Below are 25,894 nucleotides of genomic sequence, written 5' to 3'. Positions count from 1 at the left end.
TTTTTTTTTTTTTTTGCGGTACGTGGGCCTCTCACTGTTGTGGCCTCTCCCGTTGCGGAGCACAGGCTCCAGACGCGCAGGCTCAGCGGCCATGGCTCATGGGCCCAGCCGCTCTGCGGCATGTGGGATCTTCCCGGACCGGGGCACGAACCCGTGTCCCCTGCATCAGCAGGCGGACTCTCAACCACTGCGCCACCAGGGAAACCCAGTCCTCCTTTTTTAAAAAAAAAATTCTGCCATCTTCTCTCTGGCAGATAATCCTTTTTTTTTTTTTTTTTTTTAACGTGTTAATTATCTTTTTTCTTTTCGCGGTACACGGGCCTCTCACTGCCGTGGCCTCTCCCGTTGCGGAGCACTTGCGGAGCACAGGCTCCGGACACGCAGGCTCAGCGGCCATGGCTCACGGGCCTAGCCGCTCCGCAGCATGTGGGATCTTCCCAGACCGGGGCATGAACTCGTCTTCCCTGCATCGGCAGGCGGACTCTCAACCACTGTGCCACCAGGGAAGCCCCTCTTTTTTCTTTTTTAATTGACGTATAGTTGATGTGCAGTATTATATAAGTTACAGGTGTACAATACAGTGATTCACAACTTTTAAAGATTATACTCTATTTATAGTTATTATAAAATATTGGCTGTATTTCCTGTGTTGTACAATACATCCTTGTAGCTTATTTTATACATAATAGTTTGTTCCTCTTAATCCTGTAAGTCCTCCTTTTTCATGCCTGTGAAGCAGCTGCATTGCTGACTGCACAACACTGCAGAAAGCGGACTGTGCATCGGTGCTAGGGAATGAGTTGAAGCAATGAGGGAAGAGTAGGTGAGCAGATTACTTTAACAGAATTACTAACCCTAACAGAGGTACTAACTCTAACAGAATTACTAACTCTTAGAATCTCATTGCTGCTAGATGGGAGTTTGAGCTCTCACACAGTTACCAGGAGAGGGAGTGGTAAACTTTTCCCCTTCATTGAGATAGATCTTTATTTCTCTCTAGAGATATTCAAAGTAGAGTAGCTGTGTGGGAGATTTTCAGCTTCTATGCTTTCCATGGTTCACACCATCTCTCTGTTTCCAGGTGATGCCCACATTGGGAGATGTTGATGGTCAGGGACTTTTTTTCCCCATCATAAAAACCCGTTGCTTCTCAACTATGACTGCAGTTTAAGAGTTTTTTCTTTAAATTCAATATACATTTGAAACCTCTATGTTAAATTTCTTTTGGTGGTAGTAGAGGTCGGGGGTGGAAAATAGGAATGTAAATAGGCATGGAAAACAGGCCTGAAGTTGAGAAGGAATGGCATTCCTCAGGGTAAAGAAAAGCAACCCCCTAATGAGGGTAGCCTGATGTGATTGGTAACAAGAGTTTGCCAGTTATTTGGATTCACAGTGGCATGTCCTCAAGCGACTGTCCATATTACTAAGTGCACACAGTTAATATTAGGATCATTTACAATGCAATTTATTTAAAAAAAAAGAATGTTACTAAACTCTAGACAACCTAAGAAACTTGTAGTTTTCAGAGAGTGTTCCCATTTCCAACTTCAGATGATGGTAGGATTCCTGTTTGTAATTGAAACTAATTAATTTATTCTCAAACTATTCCCAGTTGTCTGTTTCAGGAGCCAAATGGGTTTGCCGAGCCTTGACGTTTATTTTATAAAGAAATGAAACTATCACTGAATTACCTTTGTGATGATGGGATGTGGCAACATAGAAAATCTTCAGAATGGAGCCTTGTTTAGTTTGGTTTCTGTCTCCTTCCAAAAGTCCTCTGTTGTTTTTCTTGGCCTGAAGCTTAAGGAGAACAAAAACAAAAATCTGTGAATCTAGATCAAAGGTGTTAACCTGAAAAGTAGTATTATGCCTTTGAAGTCCAAATATTTAATACCTTGACTTTTTTTATACTTAACTAAATAGTTAGAGAAATAAAAAAACCAAGTGAGCATTGATAAGGCCTCTAAGACTTTAGTTCTGTTTTAGTTCTATTTTTGAACCTATTCAAAAATAATACACTTGTCATTGGTATATTCAATGGGCTTCTTAGGTCTCTAACTGTAGTAGGAATACAACATAATGGTTAACAATTTGTCCTTGGGGTTTAAACAGACCTGTGCTGAAATTCTAATCACTTATTAGCTGGGAATCACAGACAAATGACTTAGCCTCTTTAATCCTCAGTTTTCACGTCTTTGAATTGAAAAAATGAACCTTACTCATAGGATGGTTGTGAACGAAAATATAAGAACAATAATAATAATTACTGAGTATCGCTGTATTTTAGGCACTTCTATATTTACTACTATGTGTATTACATGTAGTAACTCAAACAATCTGTTTTTTCCCATTACCTGTATTACTTAAAAAAATAATAACAAGAAAGACAATGCATGTAAAATACTTAGCATCATGCCTGGCTCAAACTGTATGCTCAATGCATAGTTATTATATTATAATACTGTATTAGTTGATATAGCTTAACAATAGCTTAACTACCCTTAACAAAATTGTCTTTCACTGGAGGCCTGAGCACCTGAGGGTTACTCAACTTTGAGGAAAGCAAGGCTATAAAAAGACAGTAAGGATTAATTGAAATAAAAAGTTCAGTGAGAAATACATCAGTCCAGTGACTTTGGTTTCAGTGGTGACTCATCTTGAGAAAGGCTTTTACCATTTGTCTCTTCCTCCCTTTCATCAAGCACTAGTAATAAACTCCTGAAAAATGTGAACTCCTGAAAATGTAAACCTTAGGTCCTCCCAGAGGACTTCTGAGGCTATATTTAGGAGTTGGCTTTGTTTTATTATTTTTGTCCAAATTTTACATCAATACTGAAATGTGAATGATTGGAAATCCATATTATACTTGTAGAAATTGATGTAATTGTGCTTTTTTTTTTTTTTTTTTTTTTTTGCGGTGCGCGGGCCTCTCACTGTTGTGGCCTCTCCCGTTGCGGAGCAACAGGCTCCGGACGCGCAGGCTCAGCGGCCATGGCTCACGGGCCCAGCCGCTCCGCGGCACGTGGGATCTTCCCAGACCGGGGCACGAACCCGTGTCCCGTGCATTGGCAGGCGGACTCTCAACCACTGCGCCACCAGGGAAGCCCTGTAATTGTGCTTTTAAATTTAGATTTACCTCAGGACCTCTGTATGGGTTTTGCAGGCCAGAAGAACCCAGGGTCCTCCACATTCAGCTGTGACCTTATTAGTTGGGAGGCAGGTAAGAGGACAGGAGCCACTTTGGTCTGACTATGATAAGTCAGGGATGTGTCTCTTCAGGGACAGGGAAAGAGAAGTTAGTCCAAACTTAAAAAGAGAGAGGTAAAATCAGTAAGACGATTCTGAGTTGGGTAACAGATCCTGCTTTAAATGAATATTGAACACATATGCTAGAAAACACATGGACCCTTCTGTTAAGGGATGCACCCTACTGATGATACCAGGTACTTGAGTTTGAATATCAAATCATGATGCTCTGCAGTTTTCTTTAGGAGCAGGGATCTCAGAATTCATGTATATTCTTTGGTTACTTTACCTACACATCTTTTGAGAAAGTCTAGACACTGGCTCTGTCCCTAATCTTGGGATGAATGCCCTTTAAGTAAATGTTCAGGTAGGACCTTCACTCCAGCAGAGGGAGCAGATCCTATCCTAATAGCAGTGATAGTTAACATTTATGGAGTACTTATCATGTACCAGGCATTGTGCTCAGTACCTTCTTATATACCATCCCATTAAGCCTCTTAATCTCACAGGGTGAGTACTCTAGGTATTCCCATGAGGAAACCCAGTCTCAGCGAGGTTGAATACCTCCCTCAGAGTCATAGCTCAGAAGTGGCAGAGTGAGGATTCCAGTCCAGAGTGACTAGACTTCAAAACCCAGGCTGTCTCTCCACTGTTGCTCCACATATACCAAAGAATATCCTCCCACGGAGGGGCTGGTTTATTTTCCAAAAATCTTTGTGCCTCAGATGTCATCCAAGTGCCTCGGTGTCAGAGTAGAACTGATGCTAGTTTCCTGAAGCCACTGGGAACAGTACAATCATTGAAAGCAGGAAGGTATTTTCTGCTGAGATTTCTTTTGTTTCAGGAAAACAAGAAAAAAAATTATTATTACTATTTTTCCTGCTGGAGCTGTCTCTGCAATAGTGAGGTCTAGCTCTAAAACAAGATTATTAATTTCTTCACAAGCTATTTTTCAACCTTGCAATGTTATTTCCTGATCATTGACATTTGATACTCCAAACAGTGTTGTGTGAGAGAATTGGGACATAGCAGTTTCCCCAGAAACTGAGGCACAAAGAAGTCTTTGGCAGAAGTCACCAGGTGCCCAAATTTGACTGGGAGAACAGAGGTGCCAATTTTGAATCCTCAGTTCTTCTCCATTGTGCTGGTTTTAGGCAGGTGCTGCCTTAGCGTGGCCCCTGTGCTATGAATCCCCTGAATATCCCATGGTCTTCATGCCTTACTTTCTTTATATAACTGGGTGGTGGACATGTATGAAGTCTATTCCATTTTCTCACCTTCCAGACACTCCTCAGCACATTGCGGTATGGCTCTGTCCCCAATACTTCCTTAAAATTGCTCTATAGGACGTCACCCAGACCTTCTTATTGCTGAATACAATGAGAGATTCTCAGGCTTTACCTCTGTGTTAATTTCGACAGTGTTGAACACATCCTACTTGACACACATCCTCTCCTTGCCCACAGCTGTGTCTACCTTGGTTTGGTTTTCTTACCTCTCTGGCTGCTTCTTTTCAATTTCAGTGTCTTTTGCTCATCCTTTAAATATCGGTGTTCCTTGGGGTTCTATCCTAAGCACTCTTCCTTTTGATTTTGCACACTCTCTCTGTGCAACCTCAGTCTCTCCTCTGGCTGCAGTTATCACCTGTCTGTGGGTGCTTTCTGCTTAGGTTGGCTTGGTTCACATTTCTCTCCTGAGGCTTAGCCATGCACATCCTGGTTGCCGACTGATGTCTAACTCTCTCCCCTCTCCAACTCAGCAGGTCTAAACCTGTCCCAAATGGAACTCATCAACTCCATCCTTTCTCCATCAACACCTTCTGGTACAGTAAGTCCCCTACATACAAATGAGTACTATTCCAGGAGCACGTTTGTAAGTCTGGTTTGTTCGTAAGTCCAATAGAGTTAGCCTAGGTACCCAAGTAACACAATCGGCTATATAGTATACTTTTCACACAAATAATACATAAAAAAACCAACAAACACACAAAATAAAGAAAACATTTTTAATCTTACAGTACCTTGAAAAATACAGTAGTACAGTACAACAGCTGGCATCAGGGGCTGGCATCCAGTGAACAGGCAAGAAGAGTCACTGACTGGAGGAGAGAGAGGAGGTGGGAGATGGTAGAGCTGAAGGATCGTCAGCAACAGGAGACGGAGGGCAAGCTGCAATTTCACTCACGTCTGACACTGAGGCCACAGGTTCTGGTTCCTTGTTGGATTCAATTCTATCTACCCTCTTGAAAAAGCGATCCAGTGATGTCTGGGTAGTAGCTCTTTTTTTCTCGTCATTGATGACATGGTAGCACTGGATTGCATTTTGAATGGCTGCTGCAACCTTCGTGCACCATTCTAAATTTGGGTCCTGTGCCTTAAAAACTAACAGTGCCTCCTCAAATAAAGAAAAGCCCCTTCGCATTTCCCGTGTTGTGAATCTCTTCGGTTCTTCAGTTACTTCTTCCTCTCATCTCTCTTTGTCCTTTCTCTGGGCCTCCAGTTCCGTCAGGTCTTCATTAGTAAGCTCCTTGTGTTGCACAGCAGGGAGTTCAGTGTTATTAGAATGCGCAACATCTACCATCTTGTAGCCTCACTCCACTCCCTCAATTATTTTCACTTTTGTTTCCATCGTCATCGCTTGGCGCTTCTTAGCAGTACCAGCTACATCACTGCTGCTTTTATGCTTGCTTCTGGACATCCTGGGCTTGAACTAAGGATACTGTACTACTGTACTCTATACAGTCCTGTACAGTAAAGTACACAAAAGCACAACCACTTGTAGAGGATGCACACACATGACAATGTACGCCAGACACGTGAACTAACTTATGTGATTGGACATGCGAATGCACTTTCGCATCTTTGAAAGTTCGCAACTTGAAGGTTCGTATGTAGAGGACTTATTGTAATCCTGTCTTGTCAGTCTCATTGATCAGTGTCACCATACTCTCCGCTGACTAAGCTGAAAAACGGGATGTTATTCTTGAGTCCTCTCTATCTCTACTTCCCATTTCAAACGCGCATAAGTCGTGTCACAATAGCTTAAATACTGCTTACTTAATATCTCTAAATTCCAGTGTTCTCTTTAGTGTAGGGGGGATCATTTTATCTACTTTGTGGGATTGTTGTGAGATTTAATTAGATACAGATCTTGCATTCTGTTTGTGCCTGGTGTTATGCTGCCCATGGCATTCCGTGCTGCCCCGTGTCCTATCTTTCACATTGCTGCCAGATTTATATCCCAATTACGTGAAACTGATCATTTCACCATCTTCAAATGACTTCTAATTACTGTTAGAATAAAATCTAAACTTCTTGCCTGGTATTTAAGGCCCTGCAGTACCTACCCTTACCCCCCATATTTCTCCAACTTTATTTCTCCTTTTTTCTTCACATCTCATCTTAGATGTTGTTTTCTCCAGGAATCCTTGGACAATCCCATTCCTTTAGGGTAGGTTAGTTATTCTGTCTTCTTCACATTCATGGATCCTACCCTAGCACTTACTGAGCCATACTGTAATTACTATTTTAAAAAAATCTGAACCCTGTACTAGTCTGTGATATCTATTGTGAGGTTAAGGACTGGGTTTATCTCAGTCACCTTCTTTATTCCTGTAACTAGCATAGTGTCTAGCATATAGTAGGTATTCAGGAAATATTTGTTAAATGAATGAATAACTTCAACGTTTTACAAGAAATTTTACACCAATATAACTTCTAAAATTATTTCAGTCAACCTAGATGTCTCATTTAGTTCAAAGTAAGCCAGCAATCCATTTATTTGATGCAGACACATTAATAAAAAAATAGTAGAAAAGAAACAGTATGTTAAAATTGAACCTGTGTGTCATATCAGCAGAAGGAAATAATTAAGTTTTTATTCCTTCTAATTTCTGAAATTTTTAGAGTTCTTTGGTCATAATTTAGACTCAGATTTTCTCCATAGCCCATAGCTGTAATTTTTATGGCAACTTGGAAACATTGATGTCAGTATTAGTTTATTTGTAGTATCAGGGCTCTACTGAATTGATGCCGGGTAAGTTTTATAGAATGAACAAGGCAACTTGTGACTAGAAAATTTGATTCTTCAGAGTTCCTAGTAAATAAGTCTCAGGTTATCAATTTGTATTTCTCAGAATTATATTCAGTCACTAGGTGCTAGTTTCTAATCTTCTTTCATTCCCTGCCCTTTCCTTAATCTATCATGTTAGTGATTGTTATAAGTTGAGTGACTTATGTGTCTGAAGCTTGCTAGGAGTTGAGGAAGATATGAAATAATACATCCTTCCTCTCTAGATGTTCATGATCTTATTAAAGAGATATCCATTTTCACGAGCATATGGTAATACGAGCAAGCACACGGTAAGTGCTAAACATGTAAATCCTATGGATAGGGGAATCTGGAGAGCATAGCAATATTAAGTAGAGGCAGTGGGGCCAAATATAGGACAGACAGAAGTTGGATACTTTGAGAGGAGGTATCTCAGAATTCTAGGTAGGACTCATGGGGCATGCAAAGTCAGAGTGAAGGTAAAATACAAGGCATTAGAACTGCTTGGTTAAAACAGAGAGTTTAAGGATGCTTTTGGTGGAGGACAAAAGGAGGAAGGAAGGTTGGGGACAGATAATTCTTCAGTGTTAGGTCTTTAGACTCTTGGCAGAAGGAAAGATTTTTTTTGGCGTGTGTGTTGGGGGCCAGTTTGAGCAGAAGATTGACAACGGCAATATTTCAGTAGAAATAGTCTTGTGTGTGGGGTGAGTAAGGATAAACAAGATGAGCCATGTATTGGGTAAGGTTAGTTAGAAGTTCCCAGCTTGTCAGTTAAATGCAAGGGCCCATCTGTCATTCTTATGCTCTAGGCCAAACCTGTTGGTCTCAGGACCCTTTTTTACTCTTAAAAATTATTGAGGACCCCAATATACTAAAGTACATGTGGTTTATATCTATTGATATCTACCATTATAGAAATTAATGTTAAGAAAAATTTAAAATATTTGTTTAACATGTAAAAAATAACAGTAATAAGGCCATGTCACGTTAACCTTGTTTTTCAAATGAAAAATAACTGTATTTACCATGACAAGAAATTAGTGAGGAGAATGGCATTGTCTTACATTTTTGCAAATCTCTAATGTCTGACTTAGTAGAAGATAGTTGAATTCTCATATGTGCTTCTGTGTTCCATCTGTTGTGACATGTCATTTAGCCTCTGGAATATCCATTGTTCACTCATGAAAGAATGAGAGTGAAAAAGGAAAATGCAGTTTTAGAATTATTATGAAAATCATGTTGACCTTGCATTTTCTCTGGCAGGTTCTTGGTAACCCCTGGGCGGGGCGGGGGGGTGTCCTTGGACTGCACTTTGAGAACCACTGTGCCAAAGTGTTGTGATATGATTGGGTCTGTGATGGACAAGGTCATTCCATGTACACAGAGGTTAGATGACTTTGAGGATGAGCTCACTTCTTGTGGCATCTGCCCCAGCCTTGAGTTGGAGAAGGGGCAAGCCTTCCACACTTTATCTCCCAGGGGACTTAGTGGGGAGCCCTTGGCGAGAAGCAAGGCCAAAAGACCTTTTAGTCTTGGCAGCAAAAGGGAGGAGGCCTAGGGGACTATCTTGCTGGTGATGGAAAGCAGAGTGGCCCCAGCCCCTGGAGCCAGGTCAGGATCATGAAGTCAAAAATCCAGATTACTTGTGCTCTGACACCACACCAGGCTTCTGGGGGTGAGAGAGCCTTGGAAACTGCACGTAGAGGGGGGGCAGGGCTGAGAACCTTGTCAGTAGCTGTGGTCATCAGAAGATGTTGTAAACCTCTTTTAAAGAGTGTATCACAGCTTTTAAAATTTCTTTTTCTTTAGTAAAAATTAAAAAGAAATTCCAGCCTGTCTTAATTGTGTTTGGAGGAACCTGTACAAAGATTGGAAAACCCTCGTGATTTAACTTTATTTTCTTAATTAAAATAGGAATACATGCATATTGCCTAAAACTTTGGCAAATACAGAGAAGCAGAAAGGAAAAAACAAAAAAATCTTTCATAATTTCACCACCAGAGGTAAACACTGTTAACATTTTGAAGCATGTTATCTCCAGATTTTTTTTTTAACATCTTTATTGGAGTATAATTGCTTTACAATGGTGTGTTAGTTTCTGCTGTATAACAAAGTGAATCAGTTATACATATACATATACCCCATATCTCCTCCCTCTTGCATCTCCGTTCCACCCTCCCTATCCCACCCCTCTAGGTGGACACAAAGCACCGAGCTGCTCTCCCTGTGCTATGTGGCTGCTTCCCACTAGCTATCTATTTTACATTTGGTAGTGTATATATGTCCATGCCACTCTCTCACTTCGTCCCAGCTTACCCTTCCCCCTCCCTGTGTCCTTAAGCCCATTCTCTACGTGTGCCTCTTTATTCCTGTTCTGCCCCTAAGTTCTTCAGAACCATTTTTTTTTAAGATTCCATATATATGTGTTAGCATACTGTATTTGTTTTTCTTTTTCTGACTTACTTCACTCTGTATGACAGACTCTAGGTCCACCCACCTCACTACAAATAACTCACTTTCGTTTCTTTTTATGGCTGAGTAATATTCCATTGTGTATATGTGCCACATCTTCTTTATCCATTCATCTGTCGATGGACACTTAGGTTGCTTCCATGTCCTGGCTATTGTAAATAGAGCTGCAATGAAGAAAATATTTGCAAATGAAGCAACTGACAAAAGATTAGTCTTTAAAATTTACAAGAAGCTCATGCAGCTCAATATGAAAAAAACAAACAACCCAATCCAAAAATGGGCAGAAGACGTAAATAGACATTTCTCCAAAGAAGATATACAGACTGCCAACAAACACATGAAAGGATGCTCAACATCGCTAATGTGATGCAAATCAAAACTACAATGAGGTATCACCTCACACTGGTCAGAATGGCCATCATCAAAAAATCTACAAACAGTAAATGCTGGAGAGAGTGTGGAGAAAAGGGAACCCTCTTGCACCATATCTCCAGATTTTATTTAACCTTATTTAGAGCAGTGGTATCATTCTATACATATTGCTTTGTAATAATCTGTTTTTTCCCTTATCAATGTATCATAAAATAAAGCATCTTTCTCCTTTAAATAATATATCCAGGAAAGGCTCTTTTTTTGGAAGAGCTTTGAGAATGTGTATAAGCTTTGGAAGAGCTTTGAGGAAGAGCTTTGAGAATGTGTATAAGCACGTGTGTGTGTGCACGCCTGTGTACATTGTGGGAGGGACTGCATCAGCACCATAGTGGCTTCAGTAAGAACTGTAAGGAAATCTGCAGGAAAAATGGAAGACCAAATCTTGGGGAAACAGAGCTGGGATCACTTGATTAGCCACCTTTTACACCTTAGAAGATCATCTTTCTGGAATGTTCTTTGCTCAAACCTTAGAAAACTCTTTTATCATGGTGAAATAATCATGAGTAAACTTTAAAGAGGAAATTAATTGGGAAAAAGTTCAAAAGAAAGTTGGTAGGGGGTGATTGAGCACATATATATGTTGTGCAAGAGCCAGGCGGTTTGGAAGTGGTATGCAAGTTCCTTGTAACTGCGGTTGGGTAGTTCCATTGTTGCGTCAGGAACAAACCTGGAAGCGATGCCCATGGTCACTCCCACTTTGCCGCTTCTGCTGCCAGAGTGGAGCATTTAAATCACCAGTTCCTTGACGTTGTGCGGTCGCCCCTGAAGGGGAAAGTTAATGGGACTGTTCACTGGTTTCAGGGTCAGAAATGGCCTCCCAATTGTTAAACTCAAACCACCCTTTTAAGCTTTAAATATTTACATTCTTCTCTTGGGATATTTGTCCAGTTGCCATATTTGAAACATTCTTGTATATACTTCATCTTCTTTTGCTTTTATACTTGTTTTGCTTTTATATCATTTTGTTTAGGTTACTACTATGAACAGGTTTTGCAATTGGTTTTAAAAATTACTGTGAAGACAAGTGAGGGGTTCATTCATTCATGTACTAATTTGTTCATTCAACAAGTATTTACTAAGCCCTGCTGTGTGCCAGGCATACAGTATTATATTGTTAGTATTAGCATTAGTAAATACTAAGGTGGATATGAGCTCAAGGATTCCAGAAGTTTCTTTCCCATCACATAATGATTTTGGATCTTCATCTTTTCCTCTTCCTAATACACTCTTAACAATCTGAGACCAGTTCCTGGCCTCGTAGTTGTATGGTTATATGATGGTAGCTTAGAAGGATGAAGCAACATATTGGCTTCTCTGCTTGAAATGCAGGAATACTGGGTTTAAAAAAGTTTGTGTGACTCAATTACTTGACAACCCAGAAAAACTGACAGGACTTGATATTTCATTCTAATTTTGATCGTCACTGAGTCTAAATGCATCAGGAGAGCTCTCTCTCCCTGCCTTGAGAGCTCAGCCATACCTGTAGCCGTGGCCTTATTAGGAAGGTGAGCTGCTCAGCTTCCACAGAATCACAGGCCGTGCAAAACAGAATCTGAAACCACCTCTGGGGTGACCTTTGAGTGGGATGATATTTCATTTGTGGCATAGTGTGAAGGCCTAGGCTTAATGGGTACGGGATCATATGGTCTTATTGCTTTGTATTATTTAGTGGATGCCATTTGACTAGACAGCCAAGTAGAGAAGACAGCCCATGTGTTGGGAAAAGAAGGGTAGAGAAGCTTATCTTTTTGTTTTCACACAGGTTCTGGACGTAACATTCCTTTGCTAGCTTTAAAAATGTCTTTTAGGGCTTCCCTGGTGGCGCAGTGTTTGAGAGTCCACCTGCCGATGCAGGGGACACAGGTTCGTGCCCCAGTCCGGGAAGATCCCACATGTCATGGAGCGGCTGGGCCTGTGAGCCATGGCCGCTGAGCATGTGCGTCCGGAGCCTGTGCTCTGCAACAGGAGAGGCCACAACAGTAAGAGGCCCACGTACCGCAAAAAAAAAAAAAAAAAAAAAAAGTCTTTTAAATAATTACTTTATGTATCGGTTAGGACTCTTTCATTTGTCAGTAAAAGAAGCTTACGTGAAATTAGCTTAAGTCAAAAAGGAAATTCATTGACTCAGGTAACTGAAGATTCAAGGGCAGAAGCAGCTTTAGGCACAGATGTATCCAGGGGATTAGTGATGGTATTGGGTACCTGCCTTTCTCTGCTTATTAGTTCACCTTCTTTCACATAGTGGAAAAGTGGCCTAAGGAGCCCACAGACTTGTAGCAATCCTAGTGGAAGAAGATTTCTTCAAATAGCTCCACCAGAGAGTGGACAAGTGTGGGTCCTATGTTCCCTGGTCAGCCCCGACTAAATCACATAGAGGGAGGCTCCCATCGCAGGCAGGTGGTCTGTTACTGGATGATGGGGAAGGAGTCTCAGGCAGGCAAAAATGATAAGCATTCACTGGCCTTAATTATTTCTTATGTTTTGGGCTTTTCTCGCTCTGTCTTATTTTCTGGCTCCCTTTCCTGCTTTTGCACAAATTATATGTGTATTCCCAAAGTTTCTTTCCTCTTTCTGTACTCTCTCTCCTGATGATCTCCTCCACTCCCACTTAACTGCTATCTCCTTACAGAAGACAGCCACATCCTTCTCTCCGGCCTCTAGCTGTCTCAGAGAAAGCTCACTCATCATTTCCATCCGGTGTCCCACAGGCACCACTGCAACTTTAAATGTCTAAAATGAAACTTGCCACCATCCTCCGAAATGCCTTTCTTTTCCTAGGTTCTCTAATCACACCAGTAGCAATATCCTCTTTCTACTTTCCCGGAATTCTAACCTCAAAGTCGTTTATGACTGTTTCCTCTGCATATTATTTCTGCTTCATATGAACTCTCATAGTTCTTTATAATTACTTTATCACCTTCTCTCTGGTTTTATAGATACTGGTGTATCTGATTTCTTCTGCTGAAATTATTTTGGTTTCTTGATGGAAGGTATGACGACTTATTTTTCTCTGTACTATTTCTTTCTCTGTTGTCACCCTCCACCTTCCACTCCTTCCATCAATGTCATACACAGAATTTTATGATGCAGTAAATACTTGTTGAATGAAGGAAAGAATTTATGTGATGTGTAGTATAATTACATGGTTATTATACTTGGTATTGTTAAAGAAAACCAGAGTCTGACAGTAAGGTAATAAAAACAGATTTTATTCAAGAACTATTGCAGTAGGGGAAAAGGGACCTCAGTATAGAACTGGGCTCAGTTCTGAATACATCATGGACAAGTGGGGATGTATAGCCAAGGAACAGAGTGGGGGTCAGTGGATGGGAAGTTACTAAGAGGAAACATCAGGGGTAGGGAGGGAGTTTGGTTAAATAGACCTAACAGGATTCCTGCTGAAGCCAGGGTAATCAGATATCAGGGTGAGGAATGAAGAACTTGACCAGACATTGAGGATATTAAGATAATATCAAGTATTAAGGCTAGGGGGTTCTCTCTAAACAGACTTGGCAGGATTCTTGCTAAAACTGGGCAGTGCCAGCCCTACAAGGATGGATGCAAGGCCGAAGCCTAGAGGACTTAGAAGAACCTGACTAAAGTTTAGTTAAGTAGAGAGCCTGTGTAATTATCTACACTGTGTAATCTCAAATCTTGCCTAGCTCCTTGGCATTTATTATAAGCAGATTTCCACTGTATAAAATGTTGAGGGAGGAATTTGCCCTAATCATTCAACCTTCCCCCGTCCTCACTGTTCAGGCCCTGGGCGCTCATCCTGTTTGTCTCTGCTCTGGGAAGCACTGCCCTTTCTTAGACAACTGCTTTCTTTGTGTCAGGTTCAACTCTGTTAAATCAAAGCACAATAAAAATCAGTATTGTTTAAAGCCAAATAGGGTGCAGTATAAAACTATTTGCGTTCCACTTGCTGGTAGATAGCTATTTAATGAAACTAATTAATTAATTTTCACTCATAACTTCACTCCTTTATTTTTATTTATTTTTTAAATTAAAATATAGTTGACGTACAATATTATGTTAGTTTTAGGTGTCCTATGTAGTGATTTGACATTTGTAGACATTATAAAATGATCACCTTGATAAGTAGTAACTATCTGTCCCCACACAAAGTTATTACAATATTATTGACCATGTTCCTTATGTTGTATATTACAACCCCATGGCTAATTTATTTCATAACTGGAAGTTTGTACCTCTTAATCCCCTACATCTAATTCACGCCCCCCCAGCCCCCTTTCTGGCAACCTCTGTTTGTTTTCTGAAGGTAGATCGCTAATTTAAATAAGGCAGGCCTGTCGTTAATTCAGTTTTGTCACACTGTTAGTAGTCCATCCTCATTCTAAAATCATAAAGCAAGGCCTAGAGTTCTGTCATCTCTGTACCTTTTTGTTCTTTCTGAACAGATCATCAAGACTCTCAGCTATCTTTCAATATTGAGTATGTGTTCCTTGATTGCATTGGTTTTTTTTTTTTTTCCCCTAACTGTATGTAGGACAGTGTCTTTAATGATGTACAATGGGCAGTCTGGGTATCCTTAAGGATAGTGACTTGAAAACTCTTGACTGCCACTTATAGTAAAAAATGAACTTTATATTGTGGTCCAGTATACATGTGCATGGTATGTATAAAGTGTAACTGAAGCAAAAGTTTGACTAAGCAATACTTCTGTTATGTGTGATACACTCTGTAGTTGCTATTACATTGTTTTTTACTTACTGATAAAATGCTCTCTGTGATGTTGTAAGTGGATTTTCTGATCCGCTAATGGGTCACAATTAGAGTCTAAAAGGAACTGCTTAACAGTCATCAAGTTTTACGAAGTCTTAGATTGTTCATTCTGAGAAGACTTTTGCAAATTATCTATGGGCAGCATCCGTTTTCCTCCTATTTTGGAGTTGGAGGAACTTCCTTGCAGGGAAACAGTGCTGCTTTGTATTTTCACTTCTACACCTATTTATTCCTGGAATCATGCAGTGGGGCAGTCGAGCCACATGGACTCTGTAATTTTATTTTATTTTTTTTGGCAGCGCTGCACAGCTTGCGGGAATCTTAGTTCCCCAACCAGAGATTGAACCTGGGCCCTCAGCAGTGAAAGCACGGAGTCCTAACCACTGGACCACCAGGGAATTCCCTGGACTCTGTAATTTTTGAGCCTAGCATTTATGCTTCTGGGTGTCTTCACAGTAATGAATAAACTATACCCACTTTCTCTCCCTCCATTGGCTATCAAGCTATTTTCTCCCTCCATTGGTTCATTATCCCTTATTCTTGGTCTTAGGGAAGACTGTTAACAGAGCATTGAGTGTTGTCTCCTATTCTAGGGATGGCACACAGCTATCATTGTCACGAACCCAAAGGAGAGTTTAGGTTCAGTAAAGAACAGTTTTAGGCACATTCTTAGATGTTACAAAAATGGTGTGTACGTGTGCATTTTCTTTAAGGCAACTGAAGTCTTACCTTTTGACAACTCCATACAATTTGATGTATTTGATGTTTTTCATCTTTCCTTCATAATCAGTAGTGATCTTTTACCAAATCTTACATTTTTCATTTGATTGTTTCTGTTGTGAGGGGAATTACAGCACTTTATGATGAAACAGTTAACAACAACTTTTGAGTTCTTGGTACGGTTCATAGTGTGTCAGTGACTTTGGGCTCCCATAACAAAATACTGTAGCCTGGGTGGCTCAAACAAGAGAAATTTATTTTCTCACAGACTGGAGACTGCAAGTCCAAGATCAAGGTGCCAGAAGGGTTGGTGTCCGGTAAGAGCTCTCTCCTTGGATTGCAGATGGCTGCTTAAGACAAGGTGTCTCTTCTTATGAAGCCACTAATCCAGTTGGAGCAGGGCCTCCCCCTCATGACTTTATCTGACCCTAATTACTTTCCAAAGGCCCCATAACCAAATATCATCACATTGGGGGTTAGAGCTTCAATATATACGTTTGCGGAGGACACAATCCAGTCTAGAGTACAAAGCTAAGGTCTTAGTGGGGTTTAAATATTGGCTGAAGTATGCAAAGAAACGTTCTTTGCAGTTATTAAAGATAGACGTTTTTCTTTGAGTGAATGGGTATTTTTCATACTCTATAATTCTTATAACATTTATTAGCAGTAGTAACACATTTAATTTCTTTTATAGTCTTCTTAATAATGCAAGTATATAGAAGAAAGTTTACAGTTAAAATATGCCCAAGAGTAAAACGGTACTTTTAAAATGTTATTTCTGCAGAGAACTTTTTTCTAATGCAGAGTCTATTCCTTATTAACAGTTAAATGAACTTCTAAACAGCCTAGCACCATTATAATATAGAAATATTGTAATATAGAAAAGCTACCCGCCATCATTGAGAATAATAGATATTTTAGCAAGCAACAATTTGTTCTAAAGACAAATTGTCTCTCTCTCACTTCTATATTTTAAAACAACTTTTATGTATTGAGATTATTATTGCAGTCCAGGATGGATGAACTTCTTAACCATGAAGTTGTAAGGGAACCAGGTGTGTTTGTCTACAAGAAACGGTATACAGAGGTATTCCAATAGCCTCCACAAAATACCTATTCAAACTGAGGAAAAACAGAGATGGGAGATTGAGGACATAGAATTGTTTTAAAGCTCTTTGTGTGAATTGGTGTTGGTCCACTGATAATATATATTTTTTAACATTTTTATTGGAGTATAATTGCTTTACAATGGTGTGTTAGTTTCTGCTTTATAGCAAAGTGAATCAGCTATACATATACATGCATCCTCATATCTCCTCCCTCTTGCATCTCCCTCTGACCCTCCCTATCCCACCCTTCTAGGTGGTCACAGAGCATGCAGCTGGTCTCCCTGTGCTATGCAGCTGCTTCCCACTAACTATTTTACATTTGGTAATGTATATATGTCCATGCCACTCTCTCACTTCGTCCCAGCTTACCCTTCCCCCACCCCGTGTCCTCAAGGCCATTCTCTACATCTGCATCTTTATTCCTGTCCTGCCGCTAGGTTCTTCAGAACCATTTTTTTTTAAGATTCCATATATATGAGTTAGCATACTGTATTTATTTTTCTCTTCCTGACTTACTTCACTCTGTATGACAGACTCTAGGTCCATCCACCTCACTACAAATAACTCAATTTCATTTCTTTTTATGGCTGAGTAATATTCCATTGTATATATGTACCACATCTTCTTTATCCATTCATCTGTTGATACATTTTTATAGTGACTTTTTGTAGAAGAGGTAGTGTTGGGCTTCCCTGTTGGCGCAATGGTTAAGAATCCGCCTGCCAAGGCAGGGGACATGGGTTCCAGACCTGGTCTGGGAAGATCCCACATGCTGCGGAGCAACTAAGCCTGTGCGCCACAACTATTGAGCCTGTGCTCTAGAGCCTGTGAGCCACAACTACTGAAGCCCTCATGCCACAACTACTGAGCCCACACGCCTAGAGCCCGTGCTCCACAACAGGAGAAGCCACTGCAATGAGAAGCCTGCACACCGCAACAAAGAGTAGCCCCCACTCGCCGCAACTAGAGAAAGCCCATGCGCAGCAACAAAGACCCAACGCAGCCAAAAATAAATAAATTAAAAAAAAAAAGAGGTAGTGTTGTGTGTCTAGAGGAAGTAGTCCATGCCTCTTTACAGTATCTTTGCTTGCAGCCTTTTACTCTGTTGACACATATATGGTTACTTTGTTTCTTCTATTTCAGTGTTTATCGGCGGAAGAGATCTTTTCCCTTCATGGATTTTCAAATGCTACACAGATCACCAGCTCAGACTTCTCTGTCATCTGTCCAGCAGTCTTACAGCAATTGAACTTTCACCCTTGCGATGATCGGCCCAAACACAAAACAAAACCAAGTCTTTCAGAGGGTATGTTGCAAGCTTTTTCTCCCATTTGTTTGAAAACTCTGTGAGCTAGTCTAAAATGAAATTAAGATGCTTCTTTTTCTGCTTTATTGCTCTTAATTAATCTACGTAGAATCCCTTGGTAAAAAAATACTTATATTCTGGAAGTCTTTAGAATAAATATCATTAGAACTCATTTAAGCTTCAGAAGTTATGCTCTTTTATTTATGGAGTCAAAATTTTACTTGGTACCAATGGAAAATTTTATACAATTCAGTCCTTGATTTTAAGCAATACATGTTTTATGTTGTGTATATGGGATGGCACATTCACTATTTGGGTCATAATTGATCAATTTCCATTATGTTGTACTTATATTATTTTAAAACCTGTCAATTTATCTGTCATTGTCAGTAAAGAGATAAGGAAACTAGTGTGGTTCTAGATTAAATCTTAAGGTACTGAGTTATTACTGCTTTAATTTTCATAAATAAAAGAAATGCCAGTGACTCTTTTAAGTGCCTTTAGTGGTGTTGCCATAGGTATTGTAAAGAAATTTTTAAATATAAGAAAGTAAGTGTATTCTTACTGTATAGTCCACATACTTAATTAAACAGGTAGAAGAGTTCTTTCACCAATGAGATAGATCAGTTGCTGAGGGGCAATTTCTTGGTATTCCCAAATTGCTACCTGCCCCACATGAGTATTTTAATTCTCATTTTTTTGGTTCCTTTATTTTCTGTGTATTAAGCATTCAGTAGTGAACAAGAAGAAAAATTCCCTGCCCTCTTAGGGCTTACAATGTAGCGAAGAAAAGAAATAGGAAACATTTATACAAACAAGCAAATAAATTATATAATTTCAGAGTGATAAATGCTATGAAGAAAATAAAGTAGGTAAAGGATAGGAGATGGTGGGTGAGTGTGATTTTAGATGGGTCAAGGGAGGCCTCTCTGATGAGATTACATTTGAACAGAGTCCTGACTGAGGAGAGGGAGAGGGCCATGGCTAGATCTTCTCTGGGGGACAGCATTCTTGGTCTAGGGAACAGCAGCATAAGCTTGGGGATGAGCTTGACATGTGTAAGGGACAGCGAGAAAGCATGTGTGTCTGGAGCACAGTGAGCGGGAAGCAGAGTAGGAGATGGTAGCCAGGGGCCAGAAAGGGAGGGCTTGTACGGTGTGGTAAACTGATTGAATTTTATTCTGAATGTGGTATGAAGACACTGTAGGGTCCTAAACAGGGGAGTGATGTGATTTTATTTGGATTTGTGAAAGATGATTCTACCTGCAGTTTGAAGAATAAATTGTGAAGGGGCAAGAGTAGAAGCAAGGAGATGGGTCCGGGGACTACGGCCAGGGCTGGTGCTCAGCTTGACGGGGGCTTGGTCTAAGGTGGGAGTGGAGGAGTAAGGAGATCTGGTCAGATTCAGGATGGATTTTGGAGACTGTGCTAATGTGGTTCGCCTCTGCACTGGATGTGTGGGAGGGAAAGATGAATCCAAGTTTAAGCCAGAGAAACTGCATAGATGGTTGCACCATATCCTGGGATGGACAAGACTGGGGAAGGAGCACTTTGTTGTGGAGGAAGCGAGTGGTGAGGACCAAGAGTATAATTTTTGGTGTGGTTAGTCCAAGATGTCGATGTAGACCCACAAGGGGGCGTGTCCAGTGGGCAGCGGCACACGCATACTTGGATTTCAGAGAATAGTGGAGGCTGGAAATTTGTCATCTCAGAGATGGTGTTTGGAGCCACTGGTCTGAGTGAGCACATCTAACGTGAATATAGATGGAGAATATAAAGAGAGGAAAGATGAAGAAGAAAAGGGAAGCCTCAACAAAGGGAGTGCCTGTTTTATTGGGCTGGCCGAAAAGTTTGTTCTGTAACATGAAAAACCTGAACGAACTTTTTGGGCAGCCCGATACTAACTTTTGGATTCCTTTGTGTATATATGAGCATTTTAATCTCACGATATATGAATAAAAGGGGTAACAACAAAGACAAAAATAACAACAACAGCCAACTTTTATGTAGTCCTTTCTATAACCGATACTTTTCCAAGTTCTTTCATATGTTAACTCAATTAATCTTTGCACAACTGTATGATGGAACAACTATTCCCATTTTACAGCCAAGTACACTGAGGTGCAGAGAGTTCAAAGTCATTTGCTCAAGATTTATACAGCTTGTACGTGGTAGAGCCAGGTTCAAACCCAGGCTGTCTCAGCTTCAGAACCCATGTTCTCTTTTGTATTCTATATTTACATATACAAAGAATAGAAATTACCAACCATAATTTATCAATACAATTAGAGATTTTGTGAGTAACAATAATTTCAGAGCTCATTGTTCAAACAAATATTTTTTCTAGATATTTGCTATTTTAAATGATATTTTAAACAATGAAATGCCCTGGATTCTTTATATAATAGTTCACTTAATATAGAGTCAGTTTTGAGCTCATTCAAGGGAATGGAAAACCAAAATAAAAGCAAGCCAAACTCTGATATTTCAATGGGCAGATAAAAGAATCTCACTTACCTGAGACCTTACAGTTTGTGATTTTGAAATTGCCTCTCAGGTACTTTATAAACTCATATTGATGAGTGCAATAAACTGATGGTAAATTAAATTCTCTAGGAGATTAATTACATTTTAGCAATAAGTTAATGGTCCAAAGTTGCCTCATTTTTTTTTTTTAAGATCACAGAATACCATTCAGTTCAAATAACAGATAAGAGTAATAGTATCTTATCCTTAATAGTATCCCTGAAAATCACACTGTCCAACTCTGTAATACAGTTGATGACATAAGTCTATGTTCCAGAGAGGTTAAATGGCTTCCTCTAGGTACATACCTGAGGGGGGATGAGAGCCCAGGGCTCCTGATTCCTGGTTTGCTGATCTTTCATTGTATAACAGTGAGAGAAATGAACTAAAATTTACATGATGTCTACTTACTAACTTAAAAAATATATATAATGGCATTTATTGAAGAGTTACTATATTACAGGGTCTGAATTAACTGGTTTTATTTCAATTCTTCTAAAAACTCTATGAAATAGGAGAATTAAATTTGCTTAAACAGGTGAAGTTCTTAGAAGAATCTGAACACATTGTGGCCATTCAATAAATGTTCGCTATTGTTACTAATATTCCTTGAAAATGTATTAAAATTCTTCAGAGTTCACTAAGAAGCGGAGAGAAAGGATTTTCTCTGAAACAGATCATTAGAGGGAGTCCTTTGTGTATATGGAGAGGTCCAAGGAGTATTCTTATACTAATTCATTCTTTGGTGCTCAGATTGAGTGGATGAATGAACCTTTTTTTCCTGAATAATGTGCTAACAATGCAAGAAGGGGAGACTATGCTGTGTGCCTGGAGCATGATGGTTCCCACTCCCACAGTTCCCCAAGTGGTTCTGATGTGCACAATAATAGTAAGGAAGGTTAGAAATGTTGGACAAGCAAATGAGTTGGTATTTTTTTGACAGAGTTCTGGACTGCACCTTGAAAATATGGCATTCATTCATTGATCAAGATATGTGTGCTATTTGCTGGGCAACATTCTAGGCTCTGAGGAAGAATAAAACATAGCCCCTGTCCTTGAAAATCTTATAATTTGTATCATGTAGACGAATATATAAGTGATAAAATGATGGTAGCACACAAGAAATGGTAAGTGGTCCAAATACCTTCAAAGAACTGTGGGAAACTTGATGAGCAAGTGATTGCTGCCTGGAAAATCCAGAAAAGTTTCATGGAGGAGGTCTTTGCATTGGCTTGGAGAGCCGTGTGTAAGTTCATCAGGCAATGAAGATAGAAAAGGTGTTTTCAGATAAAGAACCACAGTGCAAAGGTAATTCTATATTTGGAAAACATTGTGTTTCCATAAAGGCCACGTTGATAAGGGGGTAAGTAACATTGGAGAGATTGTGTGGCAGTCCGTTGATGAAGGGCAGCTGCAAATAGGGGCACGAGATGATCAGAACTGTGTTTTAGGATAATAAGATTGGTGTCCATGTCAAGTAGGGGGAGGAAGACCAGACAGAAAGCTGTCAGTGCACCAGATGAGAAGTGGGAGGTGATGGGATGGAGAACGTGGAGTGAGATATCTCAAGCAAAATTCATAGAGTTTGGTCACTAATTGTCTTTGGAATTGACTGTGGAGAGTGAGACATTGAGATCCTGATGTTTCTGCTATTTACAGAGACAGTGGACAAGGGTAGTGAAATAGGATTTCTCAGGGGAAGCTGATGAGTTTAATATGCGTGGTGGCTTTGCCTCTGTTTGGTACTCAAAAAGTTCTTTGCATTTCGATTTTAATTTCCAACTTGTATATATCTTGTCTACCTAATTAGATTATAAATATTTGTTGAATGAATAAACACATGTAGGCTAGCGATGGGATAGAAGACTGTTTGTTTTAAGGGCAACTACACATAGATTATACCATGGAGGAAGAGGTGGGGTTGAGAACTTCTTCGAAGTGGAAATGCTAAGGGGAGTGGGTAGTATTGCTTTAGGTGATAAGGAAAGAAATGGGAATGAGGTGGACCTTTGTGAGTCCCGTGAGATGACTCTGGGGCATGGTTAGGGGCCTGGAACTGATAGGAAAGTATCTGCAGAAGATAAAGGCATGGTCGGTGCTGCGATGGTTCTTGTGGTAACATTGTAATGTGTATTATCTGTCCTTTTCATGTGGTACTCAGCACAAGCTACCTTGTTTTGCTTTGTGTATGTGTGGGCCCTCTAGCGTCCCCAAGCCAAAGGTCCAAGCTCCTTGTTGGCAGGAAGCACGGTTTGGTCTACAATCTAGGCTCCATAAATGTTTGCTAAGATGGCTTATTTGTAGTTAGAATCACAAGAATAATGGTGAGCAATCCTGTATTCATGAAGCACAATGTAAGATGTTCACAGTTTTGTTGAGTCTCTTGAGCTTTTTAAAAATTAGATTACCTCTAAGGGGTAATGAAACATATTGCTAATGAATGTGGGCCCTGGAGCCAGACTGGGTTCAAAATCTTGCATTCTATTCACATGACTTGGGCAGCTGATTTGAACTCCACGTACCTTGGTTTCCTCAACTGCATGAAGGAGGTAGTAGTAGTACTTGCTTCGCAGGGTTTTGTGAAGATCCAATGAATTAATACAGGTTAGTCACTTAGTATGGTGCCCGGCACATGGCAAACACTCTCCAAGCATTTGGTGTTACTACGTACTCCACTGACAGTGTCAATGAGGAAAGTGCCCCGACATTTAAAAATGTTTTGTGGGCATTTTAAAGAAGTGACAATGCAGAGGCAGCTTTCTAACCTTTCACACTGTCCTTAGTGCACAGTCAGTGAGGCTGCAGGCAAAGCCAATGTCACACAGTTCTGGGGGCAGTTTGTATCTCAGCCTGCACTGCCACCTGCCCCTGTACGGTTCACAGTCTGTTTCACTCGCATTCCCATGTTTTTGTTTTGTTTTGTTTTGTTTTGTTTTGTTTTGTTTTTGCGGTACGCAGGCCTCTCACTGCTGTGGCCTCTCCCGTTGCGGAGCACAGGCTCCGGACGCGCAGGCTCAGCGGCCATGGCTCACGGGCCCAGCCGCTCCGCGGCATGTGGGATCTTCCCGGACCGGGGCACGAACCCATGTCCCCTGCATCGGCAGGTGGACTCTCAACCATTGCGCCACCAGGGAAACCCTCCCATGTTGTTTTTAAACCATCCCCTCTAGGATAACCGGGGAGATATTGACCTTAGGATGCCATCCCTTCATTTCATTTTAAGGAACATTTATTAAGCACCACCAGGGGGCCAGGCCCTAGGATGGAGACATGAAGAATGCTCCATGACCCTTTTCACCACTGTCTCCACCCTATGGGATATTGTTGCCTTTGTCCGAGACTGGTAGGGTGAGTTGTGCAACATATCCACTCTCTGCTGCTGCCATGTGCTCCCTTCTTGAGTGCTCACTGCACTGGGGCTCCCTGGAGGCCCAGGCAGGGGGCTGAGGTGCTGTCTTCCCGGAGGAGGTGCTGTCCACAGGGCCTGCAGACAAATGATTATGACGAGCTCAGTGTCAGCAACTATGGTCATCTTGAAGCTAACAACCCCACCCATCTGCTTGCCCTCGTCACCCCATATCTTCTCCCCGAAACCCACACTGCCTCTGTTAGTCCCCTGAAAGGCCTAGTTTTAAACTGGGCTTTGAGCCACAGATGCAGCTAGGTAGCTCGGAGCCTGTGGGCCTCGGGTGATCACTCTGCTAGATGTTCTTCAAATTCCCTGCAAGCTATAAAAGTCTGTAATCCCATAATGATGACTTAGGACTGAGGAAAGCATAGGCAGTGTTACTATTAATATTTATATTCTCTGTAATTTTCTATGTAATTTTCAGTGAGAAGTTTTCGTTGTTTTAAAGAGGATACCTGTTTCAAGCTTTTAAAGGTGAAATGTGTTTCAGACTTAATGTACAGTAAGATGTCATTTGGCTCCTATGCTCTAATTAACTTCTACTCTTTTCCCTCTGATCCACAGTTTGGGGATATGGCTTCCTGTCAGTGACAGTTATTAATCTGGCATCTCTCCTCGGACTGATTTTGACTCCGTTGATAAAGAAATCTTACTTCCCTAAGATTTTGACCTATTTTGTGGGGCTGGCTATTGGGACTCTATTTTCAAATGCAATTTTCCAACTTATACCAGAGGTAAGGAGGTTGGCTGTTCGTTTCTGTGAATAATTGGTTCTTTGAAATGTTTCAGCACTTTGTACATTTTAAGCCTCCATAATTCTTGCAGCATTTTATGGTCTGGTTTATAGTGTTTTGGATAAGAGAAAGCTGAATCACAGCAAATGAAGAAACTTGTCCCAAGCTGCAGGGGAAGTCAGCGTCAGAGAGAAAATTAATATTCTGGGAGGCCAGGCACCAGGACGTGCTCAGACAGCTCTGGGACACCTCGGAAGGCCTTACAACTCTATTCTGTCTCACATTTGGCAAATTTAATTTTTCTACACTCTTTTTATTATTTACTTATTTATTTCTGAAGTGCACGCAGTGTCAAATTTACTAAGATATACAACAGAATTCCTCCATGGATCAGTTCGGTGCTTTGTGACCACCTAGAGGGGTGGGATAGGAAGGGTGGGAAGGCAACGCAAGAGGGAGGGGATATGGGGATATATGTATATGTATAGCTGATTCACTTTGTGATAAAGCAGAAACTAACCATTGTAAAGCAATTATTCTCCAATAAAGATGTTAAAAAAAATTCCTCCATATATTTACTACAGCTAAAGAAGACTAGAGGGTAAATTAGAACATGGTTGACAAACCTTTTCATTCTTTTTGATTGTGGATAAAAATCAATCGAGGGCCAATAAATAAACAGCAGCTTATTTTTTCCTTTGGTAAAATGTATTATTGATCTGCCGTTGACTACAGTGTGCTATTCAGTTTGTCAGCACATGATATATATATGTTTTATTTCAAATCTATAGTGTGGCCATATAAGGAAGAGAGATGGAGTGAGGAGAATAAGTGAGAGGAAAAGAGACAGGAAGGAGAAAGAGATATTAACAGGAGGGAGTCACAAAGGGAAACTAGAGAAACACATATACACGTGGACAGTATCTCCCCATTCAAGATGGAGGGGCAAGCTCTGAACAAAAGGAAAACATACAGTATCACCTTCAGCTCATAAGTTTTAGAAAATTATTAACTAAAGCTCCTTTTAGTTTTCGCAGCTATATATGAAAGTGGGGCTGTAACTTCTTAAAGTCATAGTTTTTTTTATTATTATTATATCTAGAAAGGACCTAGGAGAACATCTACTTCAAAGCCTCAATTGTAG

At 40.4% G+C, this 25,894-nt stretch overlaps 1 protein-coding gene across 5 annotated transcripts in view; it reads left to right on the top strand.

Moving 5' to 3' along the window:
* Window positions 1-25,894, top strand: part of SLC39A8 (solute carrier family 39 member 8) — a 76,311-nt gene that overhangs the window by 7,853 nt on the left and 42,564 nt on the right. For all 5 annotated transcript variants that reach the window (XR_009519498.1, XM_060012049.1, XM_060012048.1 and 2 more), the window contains exons 3-4: window positions 17,919-18,081; window positions 24,581-24,750. Coding sequence is in view for 4 of the 5 variants with exons in the window: in XM_060012049.1 (XP_059868032.1) it covers window positions 17,919-18,081; window positions 24,581-24,750 (333 nt within the window). In the remaining variant the exon portion in view is untranslated. The remainder of the gene's footprint in view (window positions 1-17,918; window positions 18,082-24,580; window positions 24,751-25,894) is intronic.

This window comes from Delphinus delphis, chromosome 5 (assembly GCF_949987515.2).
Source record: "Delphinus delphis chromosome 5, mDelDel1.2, whole genome shotgun sequence".
NCBI lineage: Eukaryota > Metazoa > Chordata > Mammalia > Artiodactyla > Delphinidae > Delphinus > Delphinus delphis.
This window is presented reverse-complemented; position numbering and strand designations above follow the sequence as displayed.